The 27,895-nt window shown below is 37.6% G+C and overlaps 2 protein-coding genes across 3 annotated transcripts; both read right to left on the reverse strand.

Annotated features, from left to right (window-relative positions):
• Window positions 1-300: 300 nt before the first annotated feature.
• LOC147503983 (ABC transporter C family member 3-like) lies at window positions 301-10,672 on the reverse strand. Its single transcript, XM_086557101.1, has 10 exons — window positions 8,197-10,672; window positions 7,855-7,941; window positions 7,122-7,769; window positions 6,850-7,014; window positions 2,528-2,822; window positions 2,209-2,423; window positions 1,597-1,902; window positions 1,172-1,235; window positions 736-975; window positions 301-654 (listed from the first exon to the last, which is right to left on the reverse strand). The coding sequence occupies exons 1-10, from the start codon at window positions 10,498-10,500 to the stop codon at window positions 536-538; spliced, it is 4,443 nt and encodes a 1,480-aa protein (XP_086413227.1). The 5' UTR covers window positions 10,501-10,672; the 3' UTR covers window positions 301-535.
• Window positions 10,673-14,925: 4,253 nt separating this feature from the next.
• On the reverse strand, window positions 14,926-26,899 carry LOC147503984 (ABC transporter C family member 3-like). Of its 2 annotated transcripts, none has more exons than XM_086557102.1 (10): window positions 24,362-26,832; window positions 24,040-24,126; window positions 23,298-23,954; window positions 23,036-23,200; window positions 20,473-20,767; window positions 20,161-20,375; window positions 19,352-19,657; window positions 18,953-19,016; window positions 18,518-18,757; window positions 14,926-15,330 (listed from the first exon to the last, which is right to left on the reverse strand). In XM_086557102.1, the coding sequence occupies exons 1-10, from the start codon at window positions 26,702-26,704 to the stop codon at window positions 15,224-15,226; spliced, it is 4,479 nt and encodes a 1,492-aa protein (XP_086413228.1). In that variant the 5' UTR covers window positions 26,705-26,832; the 3' UTR covers window positions 14,926-15,223. The 2 variants fall into 2 exon arrangements, with proteins under 2 accessions (XP_086413228.1, XP_086413229.1); XM_086557103.1 differs by lacking the exon at window positions 14,926-15,330 and adding an exon at window positions 18,093-18,418 and having other exon boundaries at window positions 24,362-26,899.
• Between the last annotated feature and the right edge of the window lie 996 nt (window positions 26,900-27,895).

A 27,895-nucleotide genomic window follows, 5' to 3' on the forward strand; every position in this document is an offset into this window, starting at 1 on the left:
CTAGGGGAAAAACTTATATTCGGTTGTAACTCACTATTATTATTTTAATGAGAAGGGGTAGGGGACCCCATTAACAACCTCGCTTGCTGATCAAAAAAAAAAAAAAAAAAATGGCTGTAGCACATCCTAGAAGACAATATATTTAAATGATAACATACCTTGAAGTCTTGAAATGGAAGGGGGAAAAAAAACTTGCCAATGATTCTGATAAATTTGAATGCCTACCTCTCCCAACTCCCAAGCCCATGAAGTTAGGAGCCCGACATTGCAGATTTTAAAGGGTGCACAAACGCAGACATAAAAGCGAGAAGCAGATTTATCATCATTATCATTCAACTTTATATTGACAACGTTTACAACATGTGCAATGTAGCACTTCCTTTTGAGTAATAACTAGAGCCTCCTAATAACACATCGGCAAGTAAATCAAAATCATGCCCAACACAGTTCCACTAACCTCAGACCACATTATGGCCTATTGCACTGGAGTAGGGTTATCACCAATCCATGTGCATACCTAACTAACATCCAAAACTCAAGTAGCAGTCTCGAAGCTTGAATTTGATCTTGCAGTATACTCAGCCACAAGCTTTGAAAACAAGGAGGACTTGTCCTCTAACAATTTGGAGGGAGAGTCATATTCCATAATAAGGCCTGTGGAAAAAACAAAACCAACTTGAAAACCAAATAATACCTCTAAAAGCAGAGGACCTTCACCTACTTGCATGTACTAACCATTATCAAGAAGAAGGACCATATCGCTATCAATAACTGAAGTTATCCGATGTGCAATTGTGATAACTGTGGAGTCCGAAAAGTGCTGCCTGAGTGTTTGCTGAATCAAGTTGTCGGTTGCAGTATCAACTGATGCAGTAGCTTCATCCAACACCAAAACTTTGCTTCTCTTTAGCAGTACTCTTCCAAGACAGACCAATTGTCTTTGACCCATACTCCAATTCTCTCCATTTTCAGTAACTGCAACATCCAAGCAGCCATCATATCATGTGCATCTCATACTGTGAAAATACTGGATATTATGAAGTAACTTGGTACACTAAACTGTCCTTACAGGTTTCACACAGATATATGAATTAAAAAGATGCTAGTATATCCAGTGTTCACAGTAATAGAATGATTACATGAATGCATTTAAGGAGAATAAAGAGCAAACCTGTGGAATCAAGTTTTCCTTCTTTTTTTCTTACTTCATTCCCAAGTTGGCACTTATCCAGAGCCTAAAAGATTCATACAAAAATGTATTAATTATGTCGTCATTCATGATGAGAGCAACATCTAGAGACTTGACAGAGTGGTAAAGTACAAGAAAAAATGGTTGAACAGGCCAGGCATCACCCATGCCTTCAGGATCTTCACCCACGTAAAATACTGAAGTACCCCATGAAACTAAAGTTTGTGGAAAACCTACTGGACTATTTTTTAACATTTAGACAGGCTACCGCAGAATCGTTTGGTTCATTTCATTTGGTAACTATAATCTGGTCAAGGAGACTATTAGAGAATAATACACAAAAAGCAGGAAAACTTCCCATCGTCTTCCCAAGAGTTGTATTAAATTAAAAGAAAAGAGAAACACACCTCCCAAATTTGTTCATCTGTGTGCTCTTCAAGCGGATCAAGGTTACTACGAACAGTCCCCTCGAACATAGTTGGATCTTGAGGTATTATGCTTAATCTAGACCGCAAATCATGCAGTCCAATTGTGGAGATATTAAGACCATCTATCAGTATCTGTCCGGTAGCAGGTTCAACTATGCGGAATAGTGTCTGAATCAGAGTTGATTTACCACTACCTGTTCTCCCAACAACACCCGTCTTCATTCCTCCAGGAATAGTGCATGTAAGACCTCGCAAGACAAGTGGCATTTGCGGGGCATAACGAACCTGCATTTGGGATGAGATTCAATTAGCATAATGATAATCTATCTTTGCAAGAATTAACTATTAAAAAGTATTATTAAGCAAAGAATGGGATGAGGATCTGCACTTGAATGAGTGGGCCTCTAGAAATGTAAGTAGATATAGGGAAAACTATGTTCGCCCTAAGCTTTATAAACTCAACTATGACACTCTTTTTATAGGATTTATATAGAGAGATTTCATTTTAGTTTTACTAGCTTGTATCCCACATCAATGCATTCAAGAAAAACAAGTGTAGTAGGCATTGAAACTTAGAAGGCTTTAAAATACCTGTAGATCATTAATATCAATTTCACCTTGTGAAGGCCAATCACCATCTGGCTTATGTGCTTCTATCACAAGAGGAGGCTCGCTGGGGATGCTTGTGTACTGAAGCATTCTCTCAACAGAGATAATTTTATTCTCAAGATTGCAAAGATTCCATATCACCCATGCTTGTAACATATTAAGATTAAGCCCATAAGTGACTCCTAATCCCGCAATTCCTATAAAACAACAGAGAAGACAAAAATGATATCCAAGCTCTTCCAGTTGGCAGTCATCCTCGGAATGAAAATTATTGTTATAGGTTCCAACTGTGTCGGCTTACCAGGATCAATTGTTTCCTCTGGCACAGAGATCAAAAAAATCAGAGAGAAGGCAAATGTCATGGCTGATAGCATATCCAGCCGAATGCATAACCACTCCATAGAACCAGCAGAATAAAAAACGGGACGTGAATAACTATCCATCAGCTTCAGGTTTGTCTCCATGAATCGTGATTCCTGGTCAAAGCTCCTAATAGTTGTCGATCCTGAGATAGATTCTGCAAAATGCTGAATTAGTGGAGCTTTGCACACTCCAATAAGACGTGCTAATTCTCGTGCCGTCGATATGTAGTATTGCTGGAAACAAGAGAGTAATCAACAACTACTTTAGAGGTCAAGCAAAGGACTTCATAAAAGCTGTATACCGTAATGACTTAAGCTCTCCATCCATTTTGCATGTGTTCATGTTCAGGACTATGAGATCACAGAAACCAATGTTACATGGACATACCATATTTCAAAAATAATCCGTGTCGGATACGTATCCACTTGTCCGTGTCGGACACAACCGACACATATTATGATTAAAAATGTAATAGGAAAACAAAAAAGGATTATTGAGCGAAGTTCTCAGTTTATCCACTTATCTAGTCCGTGTAACTTTTCTTCTTCTTATTAATAAAATTTCAAGCTCACTTAGCCAAAAAAAAACTCATCAAGCAAAAATATAAAATACTACTATGTTTAAAAAAAACACACACACACACAGAACAGTACATGTATGTAATAATCAAAAGTGAAAGCAAACATAGAACATAAGAACTATAAGCGTCAAGAAAATAACATCACAATCAGGACTACATATCTCAAAAAAAATGTTCCATAAGAAACTCAAATGATTCTTCACGAACTTTAACAGGTTAAAAGTTTTTACTATGTTATAGATCCAATGTTTCATGAAAAAACTAGGAGAGGATAGAAAAGCAAAAGAAGTTTCCAAGAGAAACACGTGCACCTCCTTTCACAAGTATCAAGATGTATTTGAATACTGAACCAAAAATAATAACAAAGAAAACAAGACATGAGTTGAATATAGTTATTCTTTTTTCTTTTTGATAGGTAGAACTTTATTCCCTGGTCACTTAAATCCCCTTTCTCTGGTGAACCCAAAACCTTGGGCCCAACCTTCCAAGTCTTGACCAGTAACCCACTGAAAGAGTATAACAAGATCATAAGTTTAAATCAAGTAGCAAGTAGAAGATGGGAAAAACTGAAAGAGAGGACTTGTCACATAGAAATAATCAAAGTGCAGACTCCAAATTTCAAAGTACCATGTGGCATTGCAAATACTTACATAAAGAATTTTGCATGATTTGGATAATCTATCATTTTGAAAACTCAAAGCTCAAAAGATGGATTGAAATGATGTTCTTATCTTTATAAGAGGAAGAGAAGACTCTATCGTGGCTCTTAAATTCATTCTTGATGAGTTCTCTAGGGCAACTAGTTTGCATCTGAACTTAAACAAGTCATCTCTTCTATCTGGAGGTCTTACTCAGGATGACAGTACTCATTTAGTCCAGATTATAGGTATGCAACCTATTTCTCCCCTATCAAATATCTTGGTCTACCTCTTGTCTTTGCAAGAATAAGTACCAAAGACTGCCTACCTTTGGTGGAAAAGACTTCTACAAAGATAGAAAATTGGAAGAACAGATTTTTGGGTCATGCAGAGAGATTACAACTTATCATCTCAGTCCTTGCCACTTTTCATATTTATTGGGCCAAGACCTTCATTCTTCCAAAAGGGTGTTGACCATGATTTCAAAGACATGTGTAAAGTTTCTATGGAGTGGTCCAGAAATGGGGAAAAAGATGCATCATTCAAGCAGAGATAATCTACAATTTCCAAAGAATGAGGGTGGACTAGGCATCCAGGATCCTATTATTTGGAACAAAGCTTCTTATTGTGGACTCATTTACAGAATTTCTTGTAAAGAACCTAGTCTTTGGATTTCATGGACATGGACATAGACATAGCACATTAAAGAGAAATTCTTCTGGACAATGCAAGCACCTAGAGATTGCTCATGGACATGGAGATGTATTTTGAAGCATAGGAAACATGCTATCAAGCTCTTAAAGTACATCATTGCAAATGATGAGCATACTCTATTATGGCACGACCCATGGTGCCTTGTGGGCTCACTTCTCCTCTCGCAAGAAGTAAAAGAGCATTTACCACTACCACTTGGTGCAAAAGTAAGCTCACTAATCACAAATGGAGTATGGAATCAGCACTTCACACCTTCCCAGAGGGAGAAGTCAAAAGTCAAATTCTAGCTACTGAAATCAATGTCCACTTGTCAGAAGATAGAGTGATCTGGTTGTCATCTCCATCAGGTGTTTTCACTTCCAAAGCAGCTTATAATGACCTTAGAAAGAAAATAATAAGTCCTAACTGGTGCAAGATGGTGTGGGGAAAACTGGTGTTGCCAAAGCATTCTTTCAGTGAATGGCAATTGTTCTCGGGAAGCTTACCTACTCGAGATAGATTAAAGCATAAGAAAGTCTTGAATTCTTCTCAGTGTTGTTTCTGGACTTGTGAGAGAGAAAACTCTAAACATATCTTCTTTGGTTGTCATTTCTCTTCAAATGTCTGGTCAAGAGTGACGCAAGCTTTGGGATTGGGTAGCAATGTGAAGAGTTCAAATAAAGAATGGTGCTGCAATATTAATCACTGTAGAAAAAGATCTCCCAAGGCTGAAGTCTACAGAGAATATGTGAATGCAACTATAGGCTATCAGTGGTCAGAAAGGAATAGCATAAGATTTCAAAACCACTCAGTAACATGGCAAAACCTTGCAAACACTATCCTGCATGACATGAAACTCTTATCTCAGCATCAAGATAGACTCAGTACTTGATACAGTAGAGATCAAAGCTTTACTCACAAGACTCGATATACAAGTTAAGCACACGAACAAGACTCCTTTTCTCTGTAAGTGGAAACTGCCACCCTCAGGGTTTTTTAAACTCAATATAGACAGATCTGTAACTGATCAGAGAGTTGGCTATGGTAGCTTAACTTTTGATCAAGAAGGAAATGTGATATTCACATACTCAGGGGGAGGATATAGAAGGTCAGTTCTTTTTCAAGAGCTGAAAACAATAGAAGTTGGTCTCTTCATGTGCCAGAATACAAGTATGCTCAGATTCCCTACGTGCAATTCAAATTCTGAATGGCAACTAGAGAGCCCCATGGTATTGTATGAATATCGTAGGTTTTATAGTTAAACTTGTAACTCACTTACTTGAGGTCAAATTTTGTCATGTTTACAGGGAAGTGAACAGTAGTGCTGACTATCTAGCTAGCCTTTCTTCTTCCGCTAATGAGCAATGTACATGTAATAGCCCCCCTCTAGTTTCTACACTAGTATAAATTGTAGCTACTGATGTAAGAGGGAAGGTTTATCTCAGATTCTAATGTAGGTTCAAGGGTCAGCCGAACCCGATTAATGCTTCAAAAAAAAAAATCATTTTGAAATTCATTCAACTGATATGGTTCTAGTCATAGTTATCAAATAAATGCGTTACCGCGATAACGATCGTGCATAAATCGTCACATTATCACACTAGTGTATCGAAATTTTTATGTATCGCATGATACAAGGAGCGTATCGTACGATACACGATACATTCTGAGCGATACACTTCAAACACATGAAATATTAAAAAAAATTATCCGGAAACGAGTTTTTAAGATTTATTTAGTTTTTTCTTCTCCTTTCTAAGCCTTAAAAAGCCATCTAAAGTTTTAGGATATGATAAACAACAACTGTAATGCAAAAGCAACAGCTAGCTTACTCATCTAACAACTAACCTATTCCTTTATGTCTAATACTAATTTGGGCCTAGTGGTTGAAAATGATGACATTTTGTACCATTCACTAGTAGTATTGTGTGTGATAAGACTATTTTTGTACAAAACTTACATACACATGCACAAACACATATAAAACTATAACCATGAGTCTCCACTCTTCAATCCTTAATACCCTTTCTTGCAAAGTATGAAGTTATTGCATATATATATATAATGGTTAATTTTAAAAATACCGTATCTTACGATACACGATACGATACATGATACGATATGCAGAAGTGGAAAACGATATATGATACGATATACGATTTGACAACTATGGTTCTAGGTTGCTTCACATGACACAGTGTTCTTCAACTATTGGCATGTGTTATGTTCAACATACCATCACGCAAAGTGGCCATTCTTGTATATGAAAATTTTAGAAACTACGGATCTCTGACAGGATTTACTTGAAAGTTTGAATCTCAAATAAAATGTGAAAGATTTAAACATTACCTGATACCAAATGCAGGTTCCAATTACAGGTACAAAAATAGCGAAAACCTGCCATGCAACCTGCGACATTACTGCAATGATTCCCACAAGTTGTATAGCTGAGAAAGCAACGGAACCTATTTGGCCGGGAATGCTCAAATCCACTGCACTTTGATCTGTGGAAGCCTGAAGGAGGAATAGTATAATAGCTCTTGAAATCCTCAAACATGTATCAATAGGCCGGAAATGTAACAAGGAAACCATTTAAGAGAAATAAGTTTCAGTTCACATACTCTATTCAGTATCCGTCCGCTTGGGGTAGCATCGAAAAAAGACATGGGGGCACGGAAAATACACATATGCATTTTGTTGAAAAGTGTTGTGGCTGTTTTATATCCGGCTGTTACGAGAAGCACAGATCTCACAAGTATACAAAAGGAGCTTCCAATGGCTAAGGCAACATAGACAATTATCATAATAGAGCCTTTAACCGGCGCTTTGACATCCTCTGATACAGGAGTGGCCCAAGCCATCCAGTAATTGCTCCCAATCTGAAGCATCTGAAAAAGAACCTGGGAAAGTAATATAAACGGCACCAAAGCTCCCCCATACGCCGTCGTAATAAATTTCCAGTATACCTGAAAGCCAACTCTACCTTTCTCTCTCTCTTCTTCTTCAACAAGCTGTGCTTTTGGCCCAACTATATCATCTCTGTTGTCCCCTTCATTCTTTTTGTCCTCTTTGAGCTCAACTTTCTTCCCATTCTCCATATTGTCGTTTAGCATTTTGTTTCTTACATTTTTAGAAGTTGGTGGTGTCTCTGTGGAACTGAGGGTCAACAAGGCCTTCTCATGTGCACCCACTAGTTCCAGAAAGTCTGTCCCTGAATTTAGAATCTCTTCATACTTTCCCAATTGCGTGATCCTTCCATCTTTCATTACCTGTCGAACAAGAGAAGGGCGAGGATTACCACCAAATAAAGGTGACTGAAATAGAGAGTGGGAAGGAACAAGTATAGACACTCACCAGGATAAGGTCCGCAGAAGGTAAGAACTCCACTTGATGAGTAACATAAATCACCGTCTTTGAGCCCAAAAGTCCTAGAAGACATTCCTGTAATGCAAAGGACGTCCAGTGTCAATCTTAGGGACAAGTGACAAGGATAAAGATATTCTGATTCAGGAATACACAACTCAACCATATATGTGTATTTATTGAAATATCAAAGCAGAATTTTATATTAAGTATGAGTCTGTCTCTGTGTTTTCCAAAAAGTTATACCTTGCAATAGTACACTGATATTCAGACGCAGTTCCAACATCATATTCAACACAAGAATTAGTATTAAAACTCAAAAAAATTGTTTACCTTAAACAGATGACTTCCAGTGTGAGCATCCACTGCACTAAAAGGATCATCAAAGAGATAAATCTCAGCATCCTGATACAAAGCGCGTGCAATCTGTATTCGTTGCTTCTGCCCACCGCTCAAGTTGATTCCTCTCTCGCCTATAACTGTCTGATCCCCAAATGACAGAATTTCTAGGTCCTTCTTCAAAGAGCATGCTTCAAGGACCGTCTCATACTTTTCTCTGTCCATCTCCTTACCAAACAATATGTTCTCCTCAATCTTCCCACTCTGTATCCACGGAGACTGGGGAATATAGGCCTTTGTCCCACTCAATTTGACAGAGCCAGATACCTTTGGAACTTCCCCCAAGATGCATGAAAGCAAGCTTGACTTTCCAGATCCAACCGTACCACATACAGCTACCCTCATGCCACGAAAGACTTCGAAATTGATATCTTTCAATGTAGGACTAGAAGAAGAGATATCCCAAGAGAAATACCCATCTCTAATCTCAATGGAGACGTCGGAACCCTTAGGAAGCTTCTCTACTACATCAGCTTGCAGGTCACTGAGGCAGAGGAATGAGGCAATCCTGTCAAGAGAAACCTTAGTTTGAACTATCATTGAGATTGTATCAGGGAGAGTATAGATGGGCATTTGCAATATTCGGAATGTTGCAAGTGCAGATAGAATCTTCCCCGACTCTAGTGGAATTCCAAGAAGCATACAGGCCCCGAATGTGATGACAGACACAAATGTAGGGGCTCCCCAGAAAACAAAAGTGGTCACGCATGATGTGTATACATACTTTTTCAGCCATCCTTCCTCATTCTTTCTGAGCTCGACTACCTTAGACAGAAACTTCATCTCCCAACCCTGGAGTTTCAAGATTCTCATGTTCCGGAGAATCTCTGAAGTTGTCTTCATTCTTGCATCTTTAGACTCCATCAACTTCGCCTGATACTTTTCTTGCAACTTGCCCAATGGAAAATTTGCCAACATCACAAGAACGGTGGCAACTAAAGTGGCAATTGAAGCTATCCCAAGGTTCTTGTACAAGATCAATAAGGCCAGAATCACTTGAATAGGGATCATCCACACGTCGTGCATGTACCAACTGAAATCACCAATCCTCTCAGCATCAACAGTCATAAAGTTGATGATCTCTCCACTACTATGACCTTGCTTTGATTGGCATGAAAGGGTCTGCCCTTTCTTGTAGACTGTCGAAATTAACGCAGCACGTAGTCTAACACCAACCTGTTGCATCCTAAAAAACCAATGCCTCTGCGAGAAGCACTCAACAAGCTTTGCGCCAACGAATGCAGAAACCAAAACATAGCCTTCATTGTTGAATTCTCGAACACCGTTAAGGTACTGAACAAAAGTTTCAATTAGGTATGGACCGACATAACTTGCCAAAGTGTAGAGTAGACAGAAGAAACCCGAGATTACGAATTCTCTCCAGTTTGCGGAAAGCAATGCCTTGACAAGTTTGAGAGTTGATACTTGTTGGCCACCAGTAGAGCTGGAGTAAAGCTTATTTCTAAAAGTAGGGTAGACACCATCAACACTATCGCGGCAATCAAGTTGGGGAACATCCTCAAGGTCTAATGTCTTCTTGTGACCTACAACTAGCAAAGGGCTTATCCAAGAGAAAGTAAGGACACTGAAAAGGTTGGCATTTTTGTATGGATTTTCATCCTTTTTTTTTCTACTACTGTCCAGAAGAGGTTCTTGAAGAGGGGTTTGTTCCCCTTCCTTGTTTCCAAATATTCCAACGCAAGCAAGGAACAAACCAATGGCAACAGAAATAGCATCACAAATCCAAATATGTGATGCTACCAATTGATGAAATTTTGAATACAAAATAACAAGGTCTGCTACTAGACAATAACAGGACAATAAAAAGAAGAACCCCCACCAAATTCTTAAAAACACAGGAAATTTCCGATCACTTGAATAATTCAACAAAACAGAAATCCCAACCCAAGTTACTGTTCTAAGTACTAAATCCAACTGGTTCACAATACTCTCATCTGACCAACCATTTGTATACCAATAAAAATAGTTCAAAATACACAATACAAGATGAAACAATGATAAAACCACACAAGATAAGTATGTTGGCCTGTGATAGAAAGGCCTACTCTTCACAGTCTCATTGTTGTCTCTCTTCTTGCATGCATAAGAAATAACTAGAACAAGTAACACAGCAAGATGAGAAGCAGATGAAAACCCGTGAATAAATATTGGTTTAAGAAGTAAATGATGCATTTGTGCAAGAGTAGAACAAGAGTGTGAGAAGAGAAACATCAACATAGTAGAGTATAGATACGCAGAGAGAGAGGAATGAGGACAGAGAAGAAGAAAAATTAGAAGAGTCAAGGAAGACGGATTCCTTGGGAAGAAAGTAACATGTAGGCGGAAAGAACAAAGGGTAGAAAAAAGAGGACTAGACAAAATAAGGTGGCACTTATTCCAAGATAGTGAGAGAGAGATGATGATGACTACACTTGAAAAGAAATATCAATAGTATAAGTCCAAGGTATTAAACCCTAAACAACCATCAAGAATTTTGAAAAATGTTAAACTCTTTCATAAAAAGGCTTCAATGATCAGAACGTGATGCTTGCGAAATTCTGCGACATCCTTAAATATTTCAGTATTGTTTTCACTGAAATTAATTCATAATTCCAAAGTGGCGGAGCTATGTGCAGGCCAGGCAGGGCGTAGACCCCCCTGAACTTATTATGACCAAAAAAAAATAGTACTGCTACTCCTATCTACTAACAGATAGCATATGTCCAGAGCTTTACTGACTTGTAATTGGGCTGAATTGTTCACTGGCTAAGAACCACTATGTACTCTATTGACTTTAATTGGTCACGAGCTTCATTCCTACAATTGAAAGTTTTTGAAACCAATGTTCTTCTCCTCACAAATGTTCTTGTCCTAACCCCAATCCAAAGCCCACACTTCAAAACAATAAATCATGCAAATGATTCATAGATCATTTCACTTTTGTTCCCTCCCTCACCATGCAAGTTCACCAAATGATCATTCAAACCTGGAAATGAGCTTTCAACTAAATATATGTATAGTTACCAAAAAAAAAAAAAAAAAATATATATATATATATATATATATATATATATATATATATATATATATATATATATATATGCAGGGGTGGATCCATAATTGCCACTCAAGAGGGACTGCTACAACCAATATACACCACAAATATTCAGGATTGCTATTCAAGGGGGACTGCTACAGCTATTTTTTTTAGAGGAATTATATACACTATTATAACTAGTATTTTTTTTTTTTTAAAGAAAAAATTAGGTATGCTACACCCTCTCCCTTTATGTATGATGTCTCCTGGCTAACTGATTTTAGATATCATTTGAGAGTTTGACCGCACGTACTTGAGCTTTCATGTCCTTTAATGGTTCCACAACTTTCCCTAGAAAACAGGAGATTTTCGTATGTGTTTACGGAATGAAGTGCACTCCTTTTGAAGACTCCACAGCTTTATAGCGCAAGAAAATTAAATAGGAGACTTCATCTGTGTGTACAGAATGAAGTGCCTCTAGATAGAATTAGAAAGTCACTAAAAGTCTAAAATCCACATTATAAGTAGAGGTTTCAAGTTTATATCTAATATATAAGGTCCTTTGAAGTCAAAAAAACCAATACATATTTTAAATAGCATTAGTAAAAGCATAAGTTAATTATCTTAGAGGGAAATATTTGCCAAAAGAAATTAAAGATGTTTGTTTCCTTGTAAACAAAGCAAAGCAAAATAAACCAACATTTGGCAATGAAAGCAAGTAAATTTGGTAAGGTGCACACAATGCAAACTGTGATTTCAACACTGCTACATCATTACTAACATGATCACAGTGCAAATTAAAACAATATTTTAACCAAATAATCTCTTTAAAAAAATTGTCAGGCCCAACTGTTTCGCACTAGACCTCTTGGATAAATTTTCTGGCTCTACCACTGTATTCCATGAACCATGCACAACCATAATTAGTGGGAGCAATAGAGCTAAGGATGCAGAGGAAGAGCAGAGATAGTTGCACTTGAAGGAGGTGATTTCCTTTTTGAAGAGTGATTGTAGTTCATGTAACTGGCATATAGCAGGGTTAATTTTAGTAAATTTAGCTGGATTAATAATAGGATTATTTTTAATGTACATCTTGACCTGCCCGCTTGGATTAGCCACAACCATTTGTATGTCTGAGTTTCGGTTCTGGTTCCGGTTACAATTTAAGTAATATATAGGAAAGGTTTCTAGCCGAAAAAATATAAGCTTTATTTGTCAAAACTCAAAACATGTGCACAAAAGTCAAAATAAGCTTTATTTTCTATCTATCGACAGTGTGATAGCGATAGAAAACTTTGAGATAAAGTCTACAAATGGTCGTTTGGTTCATGAACTGTGAAGATATACGGAACAATAGACATGGCCCCAGATGCTGGCACAGTGGTGACGCATTTGTCAAAGTCAGTCCGTGACCACAATATTAAAAAAGAGTTCTGATGAGGAGAGATCGTTCTCTTACATTTAGAAGGCACTTCACGACAACCGTTGAAATGAAAATGGTTTGTATCTCTAAACTCACATGTGGCTAATACAACTAAAGATTTTCTATTTCTCCTCTTTTCCATTTTGCATAACTCCTCTTCATCTTCTCTCTCTTGTTTTGTGAACTCTTCTCTCCACTTTTGGGTCGGAAATAAATCTCGCAACTCTCGAATAAGAAAGCTTAATTTGGCTAACTAAAAGCTGGAGCCAACACCAAATATAGAACTATTCAACACCTAAAAAGGAATCTTACAAGAAATCTTACAAATATTGATAACTCAGCCACTTCATTTTCATTATCTTCCTCTTCTATTTCAACACTTTGAGACCTATTTCCATTGTTTCCAGCAATATCATCTATAATTTTATTAATGAATTGTAATGTTTATGCTTATCAGTCTATTCAATTTGGTATGGATAAAAAACAAGTTCGTAAATTCCTTCAAAGTTATCAAAATAGAAATCAATACCATTTCGGATGATTGTTGAACAATATCAGCAGTGATTTGTTGCCAAAAAGATATTAAAAACATAACTCAAAAACTCAAAGAGAAGACTTGTAAATTTTGGCAGAAGGGCTTTCCATCGGATTTATTGGGATTGTCGACCTACTCGTTTTTGTTAGTTTGTCACGTCATGTTTACTTTTAGTTGTACAAAATATCTCGATATATCGCGATATTTGGAGATATCTATCCAGATTTCAAAGAAAGATATATAAATATCACGATATGTTTAGAGATATATACGACTGTAAATATCGGCGATATTTTAATGATATTTGGGATATTTGGAGATATTTTGTGTATATAACAATTTTATTTAATATTTATCATTATATTTCAAATAAATATAAATAATGTATCATTATATATCAAGAAATATCTACAATATCTACGATATTTATCGATATTTTAGATATATCCACGATATTTACATGTAAAACAATATCAAATATCCCCAAAGAGAGAGATATATCCACGATAGATATCCAGAAATTGAATATCGATAAATATCCATACCCTGATATTTTGTACTATGGTAAAACCCACCACAGATTTTAGGACTGTCTGTTTGGACGGTTACAATCTAAGCGCTCTCTAATTCAAAGAGAGAACATTCTCTCCTTATCAGTTGCCATTAAAAAAAGTGATCGAGAGGAATCTGTTAAGTAACTTTCGTATATTTTGAGTTTTTGACATAAGTTATGGCTTAACAGGATTAGCACCCAAATGAATATTCTCTATACGCGCATTTTTATTATCTTTTCTTTGCTGTGTTTTGACTTTTGACAGACCAAACACCGGAGACCGTACTTTCTCAATAGCCATACTATATATTTTTTATTAACTAGCCTTGTGCACATGTAAAAACACGTGTTGTGTTGTATTTTCTCAACATGGAAAGGTCCTACAAATTGACTAAAAATACTAATTTAAGAGTAAATTTACCATTATAGCCCTATTTGTCCACCAATTTTGAAAACCTACTTTAAAAACAAATTTAAAAACTAAAACTACCATTTTACCCTTCCAAAAATAAAAAATATTTAAAAAAAAGTGAAATTACAATTTTACCCCCGGGACGTACACCAAAATCTCTGTTACTCGACCCCCACATTTTTCTATAAAGTAAAGATAACAGCTCTAGAAAATAGGTTGAACATTTCATGAAAAGTTGACTTAGTTAGAAAGCTGTTAAAGAAGTTAAATAGAAATAGCAAGGTTAGAACAAACGAGATTGTTATTTGGTATGATGTTCCCCATATAACAGACAAAATTGTAATTTTGACTTTAGTCAGGAGGGAGTTAATTTGAATGTGAGCAGTTGAATAGGTCTTTGTAGAAACGAAACGGGGATGAGCTAGAAGACAACCTGGAGTGCTGGGCAATGTATTTAAATGGTAAAATAGCTTGTACCTCAAGGGGAATAATAAAAACTCCAATGGTGAACCTTGACCTCGAAATTCGTGTGTTGTGTATATCGGCACAGTTTTAACGGTGAAATAACATGGTTACAGAGATTAATCTCTGTACCGGGTTATAGAGAAACAGACTCTTTGTATGACTCTACCTCTCTCTCCCACTGCTTAGGAAGTTGGGAGCATGACATTGCAGATTTCAGAGAGTGCACAATACAGACGTAAAAGCATGAAGCAGATTTATCGTCATTATCATTCAACTTTCTATAAAGCTGACAAAGTTTACAAAATCTACAATAATGTAGCACTTCCATTCATAACTAGAGCCTCTACCAATTAACACATCAAGCAGTCAAAATCACGCCTAACACAGTTCCCCTCTAATCTCTCAGACCACATTGTGGCCTTTTGTAACCAAAATCTTTTGCATAGGTTGGTATACTCTGCTGGAATAGGGTCATCAACAATCCATGTGTGTCATCTGAATGTAACCTAACTACCATGGTAACATCCAATTGCTGTCTAAAAGCTGGAATTTGATCTTGCGGTATACTCCGCCACAAGCTTTGAAAACAAAGACGACTTGTTCTCTAACAATTTGGACGGGGAGTCATATTCCATAATAAGGCCTGTGGAAAAACAAAACCAACTTGAAAACCAAAGAAAACGTCTAAAAGACGGGGGCTTAGAGCATTTTTAGGAGAGCAACCAAAAAAACACCAAAATTTTGAACCAAACCAAACACCAAACCATAAAAACACCAACTATCTTTAAGAGCAACATCAAATTTTTGACATCAAATGACGCGGTTTTGGATAAACCGTGCCAAATAGCCCACGCAGTTTTTCCAACACCGCGCCACTTAAGCCCATGTGACAGGTCCAAGCCTACGTGGATTTTCCAAAAACCGCGCGGTGTTCTCAACACCGCGTGCTATTTCTATATGTACATGACCAAAACCGCGCGGTTCAATCACTTTCAACTTTTATCTCAATTATTAACCCTCTCTTTAGTAAAAAAAAATAAAAATAAAAACCTATCTAAACTCTTGAAATTTTATATGGATCCTTTTAAACCTTTCGAGGGTGATGACGATAATGACGATGTGTATTGGCAGTACACAAACGACATTGGTGATGGAGAGAAGAACCCGAGGAAGTACAAGACGGTGGGGGAGAAGAAGCCGAGAATGTCGCGCCGACTGATAGACATCCGTATGTACTTGAGTATCAGATGAATGACTTCGATTGACAATTTAATCCCGGTGAAGCACTTGATATGCAAGTTGTGTCTTCTACACGTGATACAAAACACGTGTCGAGTGCAGTGGCTAATACTTAGGTAATTAATTAGTTTTGATTAAATATTTTGAATATTATGCATTAATTAGTTGAGTTGCATTAATTATTTATCTTATACGCATTATTATTTTTTTCATAATATCAACATGTTATTGACTACCGAGTTAGATCGGCTTTACTTGGTGTTAGAGAGTGGTGGAAAGTTATTAAGAGTTTGGATGAGTTTGTACATATTAGAGATAATATTTTGTGGCACCTTTGGGTCTTTTGGTTGATGTCGATTATGAGAACGCTGATTAGGGCAGTGGTCATAGCTTTAGTAGAAAAATGGTGGAATACAACTCATACATTTCATTTTTCTTGTGCGGAGTTAGGGTTCACACCACTAGACTTCACCATGATTTCTGGGTTGAGTATCGGTATAGGCCAACCGATACCTTTTAATACACATTATGAGAATATGGATAGTATGTTTATGAGTTTTCCTCGCTTGGATGCGGATGCTTATGATTCTTCTGGTGTTAAACTATCTCATATTAAGACAGCATATATGGAACCCCTCTTGCATCCTGATACACGAGCGGAATTAGCTTTGACTGTTCTACCTGGTAGTGAGGGTGCTGATGTGTATGTTAAGGCTTTTTTGATGTTTTTTATTGGGCATGTTTTGTTTCACAATGATCATTCTACGGTACGACTTGGATATTATGCTTATGTTTCTGATTTGCATAATATGAGAGATTATGACTTTGGTAGCTTAGTATATGCCACATTGATATCGGCGTTAGATAAAGTTTCACAGATATTCGGAAGTAGAAGTCCTCAGATTGCAGGATTCACATGACTTTTAGAGATTTGGTTTTATAAGTACTTTCGATGTCTTTGTCCTAATATAGACATGATTGTTGATACTCGCCCTAGATTTGCTAGTTGGTCAGGGAATCACTTGACTCGTAACAGGGGGCAGATTAGAAATAATGTTTGTATGGCTCGTGCTAAGATTGATATTATATCATTGTCATCTATTGAGTAGAGACCTTGGCGTTTGTCTACTGCCTTTGACGATCCAGTTGTGCAGCATGCTTGTGTGTTGTCACGTCCACGAGTTTTTTTTTGCAGACGTGACTATAAGGTTTTCTTTGTGGCGGCGGATGTTGGAGACAGATGACTGGACGTTATGGAGTTCCATGTGCTCCCATGCCAGATGTTAGTGATGCGAAGTCGTGGAGTAGAACTCAAGTTCATGAAGTTCATACCAGTTGTGGTCCTTGGCCAGATGCGTCTTCTTTTGTTATTGAGCAGACTGCTAATCAGTATTATAGATGGTGGAACCGTGTCTCCATGGGTCCGTTGTTGCCCCCTGTTGGTCGGGCTAACAACTTCGAGTTTGTGGGCCTAGAAGGGATGAGACTTGAGCTACGTATTCCTCATCCGCTACAGCCTGTTTACAATCCACAACCTCTGAATGCATATTATCCAGCTCCTGTGTCTGCCAGTAATCCTCAGATATTTGCCGTGTGTGGACCTGATGGGGAAGCTACTTACATTTCCATTCTTGAGGTGCCCCGTGCTCGTTGCCATGAGTTAGAACCGCAGATTGATTAATACACCACGGTGAGTTTAGTTATTTTACTTTTCTTATTCATTATATATATAATATGTACTCACAATGTATTTTCTTAGATTTTCAGGCTAAGATTCGGAAAAGATATGAGAACCAGATTTGTCTGTTTGATGGAATGAGGGCTGTCATGTATTATTATAGCCAAGAAAGAGAGGAGGCATATTCTTAAATATATCAGCAATCCCAACGTACGTATGACGAGACGCGAAAAGCGTATGAGGATATTCAGCAGGTGGACACGCAACAACGTCAAGGATATGAGGAACTTCAGGCTAAGGTAGTTAACTTTCGTGCAGACAGAGAAGATCTTGGTTCTCATGTTATGAACTTAGAAAAGCAGTTTCGAAACATCCAAATAGAGAGAAGAGAAGCATCGAGTGGTAAGGGGCGTAAGAAGAGAGCAAAATAAATTTTATGTAATATGATAGGTTTTGGATCATTTTGGATATTAGATCATAATCATAGATTTTGGATTGCACAATTCTTAATTTATTTAATTTCTTAATTTCTTTAATTTCTTAGATTTTGGATCACAATTATTAATTTCTTAACTTCTATGCACAGTTCCTAATTTTTTGAAAAAAACGCACGCGGTGTTGGCAAAACTGCGCCTATAGAAGCCCAAGCCCAGGCAGTGTTTGCAAAACCGCGCCATAGAAGCCAACTTAGCAGCCTAAGTCCATGCGGTGTTAGAAAAACCGCGTGAGAGAAATTTGGTACAGCACCAAAGCTGGAACCAAATATTGGCCGATTTGGTGTTTGGTTTGGTGTTTTCATCAACATGTGACTCTCCTGAAGTTGAAAAAACACCAAATTGTTGGAAATTTAGTGTTTGATGCAAGAAAAGTGTCTCTTCTAAAGATGCTCTTATACCTACTTGTGTGTACTAACCATGATCGAGAAGAAGAACCATATCGCTATCAAGAACTGAAGTTATCCGATGTGCAATAGTAATAACTGTGGAGTCCAAAAAGTGCTGCCTGAGCGTTTGCTGAATCAAGTTGTCAGTTGCAGTATCAACTGACGCAGTAGCTTCATCCAACACCAAAATTTTGCTCCTCTTTAGCAGTACTCTTCCAAGACAAACCAATTGTCTTTGACCCATACTCCAATTTTCTCCATTTTCAGTAACTGCAACATCCACAAGGCAATCAAGTCCATATTATACTGTGTAAATACTGTGGACATCATGAAGTAAAATGGTACTAAACTTTCCTTACAGGCTTCACAATGATATATGTATTAAGAAGATGCTAGTTGTTCGCTCAAGTGTTCATGGTGATGGAATGATTAAATGAATGGAATTAAGGAGAATAAAGAGCAAACCTGTGGAATCAAGTTTTCCTTCTTTTTTTCTTACTTCATTCCCAAGTTGGCACTTATCCAGAGCCTATAAAAATTCATACAAAAATGTATCAGTTACTTCATTCATGATGAGAGCAACGTCATGAAACAAAGACAGAGTGGTAGAGAATGAGAAAAACGGCTTGAAAAGGCTAGGCATCACCTAGATAAAATGCTGACCTACCTCTTGAAATAAAAACTTATTGGACAGTTTTTTACATTAAGATGACCTATCACAGAAGCTTGTGGTTAATTTCATTTGTTGTGCGAGTGTTACTATAGTCTGCTCAAGGAGACTTTTAGAAGATAACACAAAAAACAGTAAAACTTCCCATTATCTTCCCAAGAGTCTCACGAAATCAAGAGAAAAAATATACACACCTCCCAAATTTGTTCGTCTGTATGCTCTTCAAGTGGATCAAGGTTACTACGAACAGTCCCCTCGAACATGGTTGGATCTTGAGGAATTATGCTTAATCTGGACCTCAAATCATGCAGTCCAATCGTGGAAATATTATGACCATCTATCAGTATCCGGCCGGAAGCAGGTTCAACTATGCGGAAGAGTGTCTGAATCATAGTTGATTTACCACTACCTGTTCTCCCAACAATGCCTGTCTTCATTCCTCCAGGAATAGTGCATGTAAGACCTCGCAATACAAGTGGCATTCGCGGGGCATAACGAACCTGCATTCCGTATGGCATTCAATTCGCATAACGATAATCTATCTTTGCAAGAACTAACTAGTAAAAAGTATTAACTAGCATAACAGAGGATGAGCATGTGCACTCAAATGAGTGCGCCTCTAGAACTGTAGGTAGACATCAGGGAAACTATGTTAGCCCTAAAACACAAGTATTTTGATAAGTTCAACTATGACACTCTTCTTATTGGTGTTATATAGAGAGATTTCATCATAGTTTTACAGCTAAGTTACACTGACATGGAAACATGTGTCTGCATCTGAAACAGATACGAAGTGTCCAACACAGCAAAATACCAAAAATTAAGTATATATCATGTACAATATGTGTGTGTGTTGTGTCCGACATGGACACGTGGACACGTATCCAACACGGATTATTTTTAAAATATGGCGTGTCCATGTAACATAGTTTTACAGGCATGTATCCTAACATCATTGAAGAAAAACAAGCATAGTGAAGGCCTGTAGATGACCTAAGAATACCTGTAGATCACGAAAATCAATTTCACCATGCGAAGGCCAATAATTGTCTGGCTTATGTGCTTCTATCACGAGAGGAGGCTCGCTGGGGATGCTTGTATACTGAAGCATTCTCTCAACAGAGATAATTTTATTCTCAAGATTGCATAGATTCCATATAAACCATGCTTGTATCATATTCAAGTTAAGCCCATAAGTGACTCCTAATCCCGCAATTCCTATAAAACAGAAGAGAAGACAAGAATGATATCCATGTTCTTACTGTGGGCAGTTACACTCGGCATGAGAATTGTCACTATAGGTTCCAAATGCTACCAGGATCAATTGTTCCCTCTGGCACGGAGATCAAGAACATAAGAGAGAAGGCAAATGTCATGGAGGAAAGCATATCCAACCGAATGCATAACCACTCCATCGCACTAGCAGAATAGAACACGGGACGTGAGTAACTATCCATCAGCTTCAGGTTTGTCTCCATGAATCGTGATTCCTGGTCAAAGCTCCTAATAGTTGTCAATCCCGAGATAGATTCTGAAAAATGCTGAATTAGTGGAGCTTTGCATACTCCAACAAAACGTGCTAATTCTCGTGCCGTCGGTATGTAGTATTGCTGGAAACAACAGAGCAATCAACCCCAACTACTTTAGTGGCCAAACAAAGGGCTTCAGAAAAGCTTTATACCGCAATGACTTAAGCTTAAGCTCTCCATAGATTTTGGGGTGTGTGCATGTTCAGGACTATGAAATCATGGAAACATTATTTGATGGCCCAAAATTTTAAGTAAGTGGTAGTTACATATGAGAAATTGTAAAATTGAGATGTTGAAGAAATGCTTATGGACTAGTAGCAGTCAGAGCCTGTGGTCAGTAAATAATAAGGCAAATATATTATGATTACAAATGTTAGATCCCTTTTTAAAGCATTCAATCTGATTGATGATATGATCAAGATCAGCAATGATGTTTTAATCAACAAACCCACACCTAGCTCTATTGAAATCCAATTGCTTGGACTCCTCCTTGGTGACACTGGGTCAAATTAAACACAGAAGGCTCAGCTTTGGGTGCCCCTAGACCTGCAGGTTCTGCATGTGTAATTCGAGGAGAGGGTGGAAATTTCTTATTTGGAGCGGCACTTACCTATTCCACTAGCTAATGGGCTATGGTTGCTGAATTCTCTGCTGTATGGATTGGATTCAAAGTTGCACTGTGCTTAAACTTTTGTAAGATTATAATTGAAACAGATTCAAAGTATGTGCATCAAGTTATCATTGAAAGGGAAACTAAGGTACCGAAGGCTATCGAATCCCTGGTACACGATATACGAAACATGATTACGATGATAGATGAGTATATGATATTGTGGAATTACAGGGAAGTGAATTTTGCAGCTGATACATTTGCTAAATGGGCGACCAACCTTGTTGCTAATCAACAATGGTGGGCAAATCCTAATATACATAGGAATGATATAAATGCAAATATGTTTATTTCCTTACCATCTTTATGTTCAGCTTGGTGGAGGAGACCACCACAGTTTGTTGTAAATAGTTTACGACGCGATATGCAGGGTGTGTCGACATCCCGCATTGTTATGCAATAAATAACTATCTTTATAAAAAAAAAATGTCATAGAAGAACAAAAAAAGGATTACTGAGCGAACGTCTCAATTATCCACATATAGCAAAAATATAAAATAATATATACTAAATTAACCAAAAAAATTGAGAATGACAACAGAACATTACATGCAATGTAATAAGGAAAAGCTGAGGCAAACACAAGAACTATATTTCTCAACAAAATAACTTCCCAATTAGGATTATTTATCTCAAAATAAATTAATCATATATGAACCATTGTCTCAAGTGATTCCTAGCGAACTTCAGGTTAACAGATTTGACAATGTTATACCTCCAATGTTTCATCAGAGAACTCTAAAAGGGTAGAAAAAGAAATAGAAGCAAAACATGTGCACCTCCTTTTACAAGTATAAAAATAAATTTAATAGAGTACTGAACGTAAAACAAAAATGAAAAAATAAAAAAATAAATACCAAGAGCATGAGAAGAGTATTCAACTCATGCCCTTCTTTTATGTAGCTAAAACTTTATTCCCAAATCCCTTAAATTACCTTTCCCCGTTGTAATGAGTGCCATTTGTTGCCCTTAAATTCCCTATTTCCTTAAATTATTCGTTCTTTATTACCCAAGTCTTGACCAGTAGGACACACCTTCACTCATGCTTATGAAAGGTACATAATAGTATCATGAGATCATAAATCAAGATTTAAATCAATGAAAAGAAGGAAAAGGTCCAAGATAGTGTGAGATAGGAAGACCTAAAGAGCAACAAATGGGACTCTAAATTTCACAATACCACTAGCTTTTAGCATGTGGCGATGCCACATTAATTTTAGACATGTATATTGTTACTCTTGGTTTGATTGATTTAGATTAGTGGGGGCCATCAATAAAAAAAGAAGAGAGAATAAGAAGAGGTGTGAAGGGTTTGTTATTGGTGGGGCCAAAAGGAAAAAAAATGCGGAAGGATTTGTTTTGTTGTTTTGTGCGAACGGTGCATGTCACGGCTTCCCCGCTCAAACCCCTACGCTGCCCATTATAACGTAGAATAGATGTGGCACTCTAAATTCTGACACAAAGGGCATTGTATGATTTGCATGACATGCCACTTTGAAATTCATTTAACTGATATGGTTCTAGCTGCTTCACATAACAGTGTACTTCAAATATTGGCATGTGTTATGTTCAACATATCATTATACAAAGTGGCCATTTTTTGTATATGAAAGAGTTATCTGACAGGATTTACTTGAAAGTGTGAATCTTTGAGAAAGTGTGGAAGATTTAAGCATTACCTGATACCAAATGCAGGTCCCAATCACAGGAACAAAGATAATGCAAACCTGCCACGCAACCTGCGACATTACTCCAATGATTCCCACAAGTTGTATAATCGAGAAAGCAACGACACCTATTTGGGTCGGAATGCTCAAATCTACCGCACTCTGATCTGTGGAAGCCTGAAGGAGAGATAGTATACTAACTCAAAATCCTCAAACAACAATCAATATGAACTGTAACTTAGAAACAGGAAAAAAAAAGTTTTGGTTCACATACTCTATTCAGTATCCGTCCGCTTGGGGTAGCATCAAAAAAAGACATAGGGGCACGGAAAATACACATATGCATTTTGTTGAAAAGTGTGGTGGCTGTTTTATATCCAGCTGTTGCGAGAAGCACAGATCTCACAAGTACACAAAAGGAGCTTCCAATGGCCAAGGCAACATAGACAATTATCATAGTAGAGCCTTTAACTGGCGGTTCGACATCCTCTGATACAGGAGTGGCCCAAGCCATCCAGTAATTGCTCCCAATCTGAAGCAGTTGAAAAAAAACCTGGGAAAGCAATATAAACGGAACCAAAGCTCCCCCATATGCCGTGGTAATATATCTCCAGTATACCCCAAGACCAACTCTACCTTTCTCTCTCTCTTCTTCTTCAACAAGCTGTGCTTTTGGCCCAACTATTGCATCTGTATTTTCGGTCTTTTTCTCCTCTTCGAGCTCAAATTTCTTCCCATTCTCCATGTTGTTGTCACTTACACTTTCATTATGCTTGTTGTCACTTACACTTTCAGAAGTTGGTGCTGTCTTTGTGGAACTGAGGGTCATCAAGGCCTTCTCATGTGCACCGACTAGTTCCTTAAAGTCCGTTCCTGAATTTAAAATCTCTTCATACTTACCCAGTTGTGTGATCCTTCCATCTTTCATCACCTGTTAAACAAGAGAAGGGTGAGGATTACCGCCAAGTCAGGTCAACTGCAATAAAGAGTGAGAAGGAACAAGTGTAGACACCTACTAGGATAAGGTTCGCAGCAGGTAAGAACTCCACTTGATGAGTAACATAAATCACCGTCTTTGAACTCAGAAGTCCTAGTAGACACTCCTGTAATGCAAAGGTTGTCCAGTGTAAATTCTCAGTGACGAGTTGCAACGATAACTAAATTCAAATTCAGGAATACACGATAACTCAACCATATGTGTTTTTGCAGAAATATAAAAGCAGAATTTAATATACAGTATGTGTCTGTCTTGGTGTTTTCCTAAAAAAAATAATACTCTGCATTAGTTCACTGATATCCGGATGCAGTTTCACTTCAAAACTCAAAAGAAATGTTTACCTTAAACAGATGACTTCCAGTGTGAGCATCCACCGCACTGAAAGGATCGTCAAAGAGATAAATGTCGGCATTCTGATATAAAGCACGTGCAATCTGTATTCGCTGCTTCTGCCCACCGCTCAAGTTGATTCCTCTCTCCCCTATTACAGTCTGATCCCCAAATGACATAATTTCTAGGTCCTTCTTCAAAGAGCAAGCTTCAAGAATGGCCTCATACCTTTCTCTGTCCATCTCCTTACCGAACAATACGTTCTCCTCAATCTTCCCACTCTGTATCCACGGAGATTGGGGAATATAAGCCTTTGTACCACTTAATTTAACAGAGCCAGATAATTTTGGAACTTCCCCCAAGATGCATGAAAGCAAGCTCGACTTTCCAGAGCCAACCGTACCACATACTGCTACCCTCATGCCATGAAAGACTTGGAAATTAATATCTTTCAACGTAGGACTAGAAGAAGTGATATCCCAAGAGAAACACCCATCTCTAATCTCAATGGAGGCCTCAGAACCCTTGGGAAGCTTCTCTACAACATCAGCTGGCAGGTCATCGAGGCGGAGGAAGGAGGCAATCCTGTCAAGAGAAACCTTAGTTTGAGCTACCACTGCGATTGTGTCAGGGAGAGTATAAATGGGCTCTTGCAATATCCGGAACGTTGCAAGTGCAGATAGAATCTTCCCCGACTCCAGTGGGACTCCAAGAAGCATACAGACCCCGAATGTGATGACAGAAACAAATGTAGGGGCTCCCCAGAAAAGAAAGGTGGTCATGGCTGATGTGTATAGAAACTTTCTCAGCCACCCTTCCTCATTCTTTCTTAGCTCGACTACCTTAGACAAAAACTTCATCTCCCAACCCTGAAGTTTCAGGATTCTCATGTTTCGTAGAATCTCAGAAGTTCTCTTCATTCTTGCATCTTTAGACTCCATCAACTTCCCCTGGAAATTTTCTTGTAACTTGCACAACGGAACATTTACCAACATCACTAGTATGGTGGCAGCTAGAGTGGCAACTGAAGCTATCCCGAGGTTCTTGTACAAGATCAATAAGGCCAGAATCAGTTGCATAGGGATCATCCACACGTCGTGGATGTACCAACTGAAATCGCCAATCCTCTCAGCGTCAACAGTCATAAAATTGATGATCTCTCCACTAGTATGACCTTGCTTTGATTGGCAAGAAAGGGTTTGCCCTTTCATGTAGATTGTTGTAATTAGGGCAGCACGAAGTCTAACGCCGACCTGTTGCATCCTAAAATACCAATGCCTCTGCGAGAAGCACTCAACAAGCTTTGCGACAAAGAACACAGAAACCAAAACATAACCTTCATTTTTAAATTCACGAACACCATTAAGGTACTGAACAAAAGTTTCAATTAGGTATGGACCAATGTAACTTGCCAAGGTGTAGAAAAGGCAGAAGAAACCTGAAATTATGAATTCTCTCCAATTTGCAAAAAGCAACGCCTTAACAAGTTTGAGAGTTGATATTTGTTGGTCGCCAGTGGAACTACTCTTGCTGGAGTAAAGCTTATTTCTAAAAGTAGGGAAGACACCATCAACACTATCGCGGCAATCAAGTTGAGGAACATCCTGAATGTCTAATGTCTTCTTACTACCTACAGTTAGCAAAGGGCTCATCCAAGAGAAAGTAAGGAGACTGAAAAGGTTTGCATTTGTGTATGGATTTTCGTCCTCATTTTTTCTACTATTCTTCCCCCTACTGTCCAGAAGAGGTTCTTGAAGAGGTGTTTGTTCCCCTTCCTTGTTTCCAAATATTCCAACGCAAGCAAGGAACAAACCAATGACAACGGAAACAGCATCACAAATCCAAATACGTGATGCTACCAAGTGATGGAATTTTGAATACAAAATAACAAGGTCTGCTACTAAACAATAGTATGACAATAAAAAGAAGAACCCCCACCAAATTCTTAAAAACACAGGAAATTTTCGATCACTTGAATAATTCAACACAACAGAAATCCCAACCCAAGTTACTGTTCTATGTACTAAATCCAACTGGTTCACAATATTCTCATCTGACCAACCATTTGCATACCAATAAAAATAGTTCAAAAAGCATAATACAATATGAAACAATGATAAAACCACACAAGAAAAGTATGTTGGCTTGTGATACAGAGGTCTACTCTTCACATTCTCATTGTTGCCTCTCTTGTTGCATGCATAAGAAATAAATAGAACAAGTAACACAACAAAATGAGAAACAGATGAAAACCCATGAATAAATATGGGCTTAAGAAGTAAATGATGCATTTCTGTAAGAGTAGAAGAAGAGTGCGAGAAGAGAAACATCAACATACCATTACCATCATCCATGAAGATGTGTTTTGTTTTTGTGTGATGGCTGGTTATGTTGTTTGCTTTGAAATGAAACAAGTGAACGAGATAATATTGTTTTAGAATATAGAGATACGCCGAAAAAAGAAAAAATATATATAGTTTTGTTGGGGAAATGAGTACAGCGCTAAAAATGAGAAGAGTCAAAAGGAAGATGGCTTCCTTGGGAAGAAAGTAACGTGGAGAGCAAGCCTATAACCAAGGGTAGAGAAAATAGGACCAGACAAGATTAGTCTCGTGTGAGGAGAGTTTTGGGGTAGTGTGAAAATGTGTCTTTTTCTATGCTAAGTTTACTGATTCGGGTTTAATGATGACTAATTAACAAATATATCAAGAGTATCAGTAGTTCAGTACAAGGTAGTAAACCCTAAACAAATCATCGAGAGTATCTTTAACCTTAAATGAACAAACACAAGAATTTCGGAATTGTGGATTTTTATTTATTTTTTTATTTTTTTGGCAAATTGGCATATTTCACTCTAGAACTTGTCAAGTTTTACGAGTTATCCCCTAAAGTTCAGTTTAGGCAATTTTAACCCAGTACTTGTAAAACGTATCCACCTCCATATTTCCGGTTCATTTCAGGCACGTGAAGAGTGGCGTGGATTAATTTTTTTTTCTTGCATAGAATTTCTAATTTTGAGATGTATCAAATTCTTGAACACTCAGCATACTTTGGTCAAGTCAAGTCAACAAAGACACGAGAAAATCACGTGACCTATCAACAAAACTACTTCATGCGCGCACAAAAAATCATTCCCTCTCGTATTTTCTATCCCCAAATCCCCAAATACCTAATTTGAAACCCTAATTCGCAAATTTTCAAATTGAAACCATGGAAAATCTAAATTGAAACCCTAGTTCACTGTTGTTGCTCAAACTCATCATTTTTGCTCAAACTCTTCATTGTTGCTACTCAAATTCTATATGTCTTTTTGTTGAATACGACCTGAAGTAAGTAAATTCATTATGAATTTGATTCTATGATATGTCCATAGTAATTTACGTTATATAAATGTTAATTGTGCATCTTCTGATGTTAATTTCATTACTTAAATGCAGTGGATCTTTTTTTTATCTTAAGCATACATCATGGTGTAACTTTTGTGCTTAGCCCCAATTTGCAGTATGATAGGGGAGAAATGAATTGTTCTTATGAAGATATGAATG

The sequence above is a fragment of the Coptis chinensis genome, chromosome 4, assembly GCF_015680905.1.
Source record: "Coptis chinensis isolate HL-2020 chromosome 4, ASM1568090v1, whole genome shotgun sequence".
Taxonomy (NCBI): domain Eukaryota; kingdom Viridiplantae; phylum Streptophyta; class Magnoliopsida; order Ranunculales; family Ranunculaceae; genus Coptis; species Coptis chinensis.

Bases quoted from the DNA above. Each gene is read 5' to 3' on its own strand.
- LOC147503983 (XM_086557101.1), bottom strand. From the start codon at position 10,500: ATGTTGATGTTTCTCTTCTCACACTCTTGTTCTACTCTTGCACAAATG. The intron at 7,942-8,196 runs GTAAACAATTTT...TTTGCATTACAG, and splicing joins CTGGAAGTCATCTGTTTAAG to GAATGTCTTCTAGGACTTTT. The intron at 7,015-7,121 runs GTATGTGAACTG...TTCCTCCTTCAG, and splicing joins GCGGACGGATACTGAATAGA to GCTTCCACAGATCAAAGTGC.
- LOC147503984 (XM_086557103.1), bottom strand. From the start codon at position 26,704: ATGGATGATGGTAATGGTATGTTGATGTTTCTCTTCTCGCACTCTTCT. The intron at 23,201-23,297 runs GTATGTGAACCA...TCTCTCCTTCAG, and splicing joins GCGGACGGATACTGAATAGA to GCTTCCACAGATCAGAGTGC. The intron at 18,419-18,517 runs GTTAGTACACAC...TTTCAACTTCAG, and splicing joins GGTTCTTCTTCTCGATCATG to GAGAGTCACATGTTGATGAA.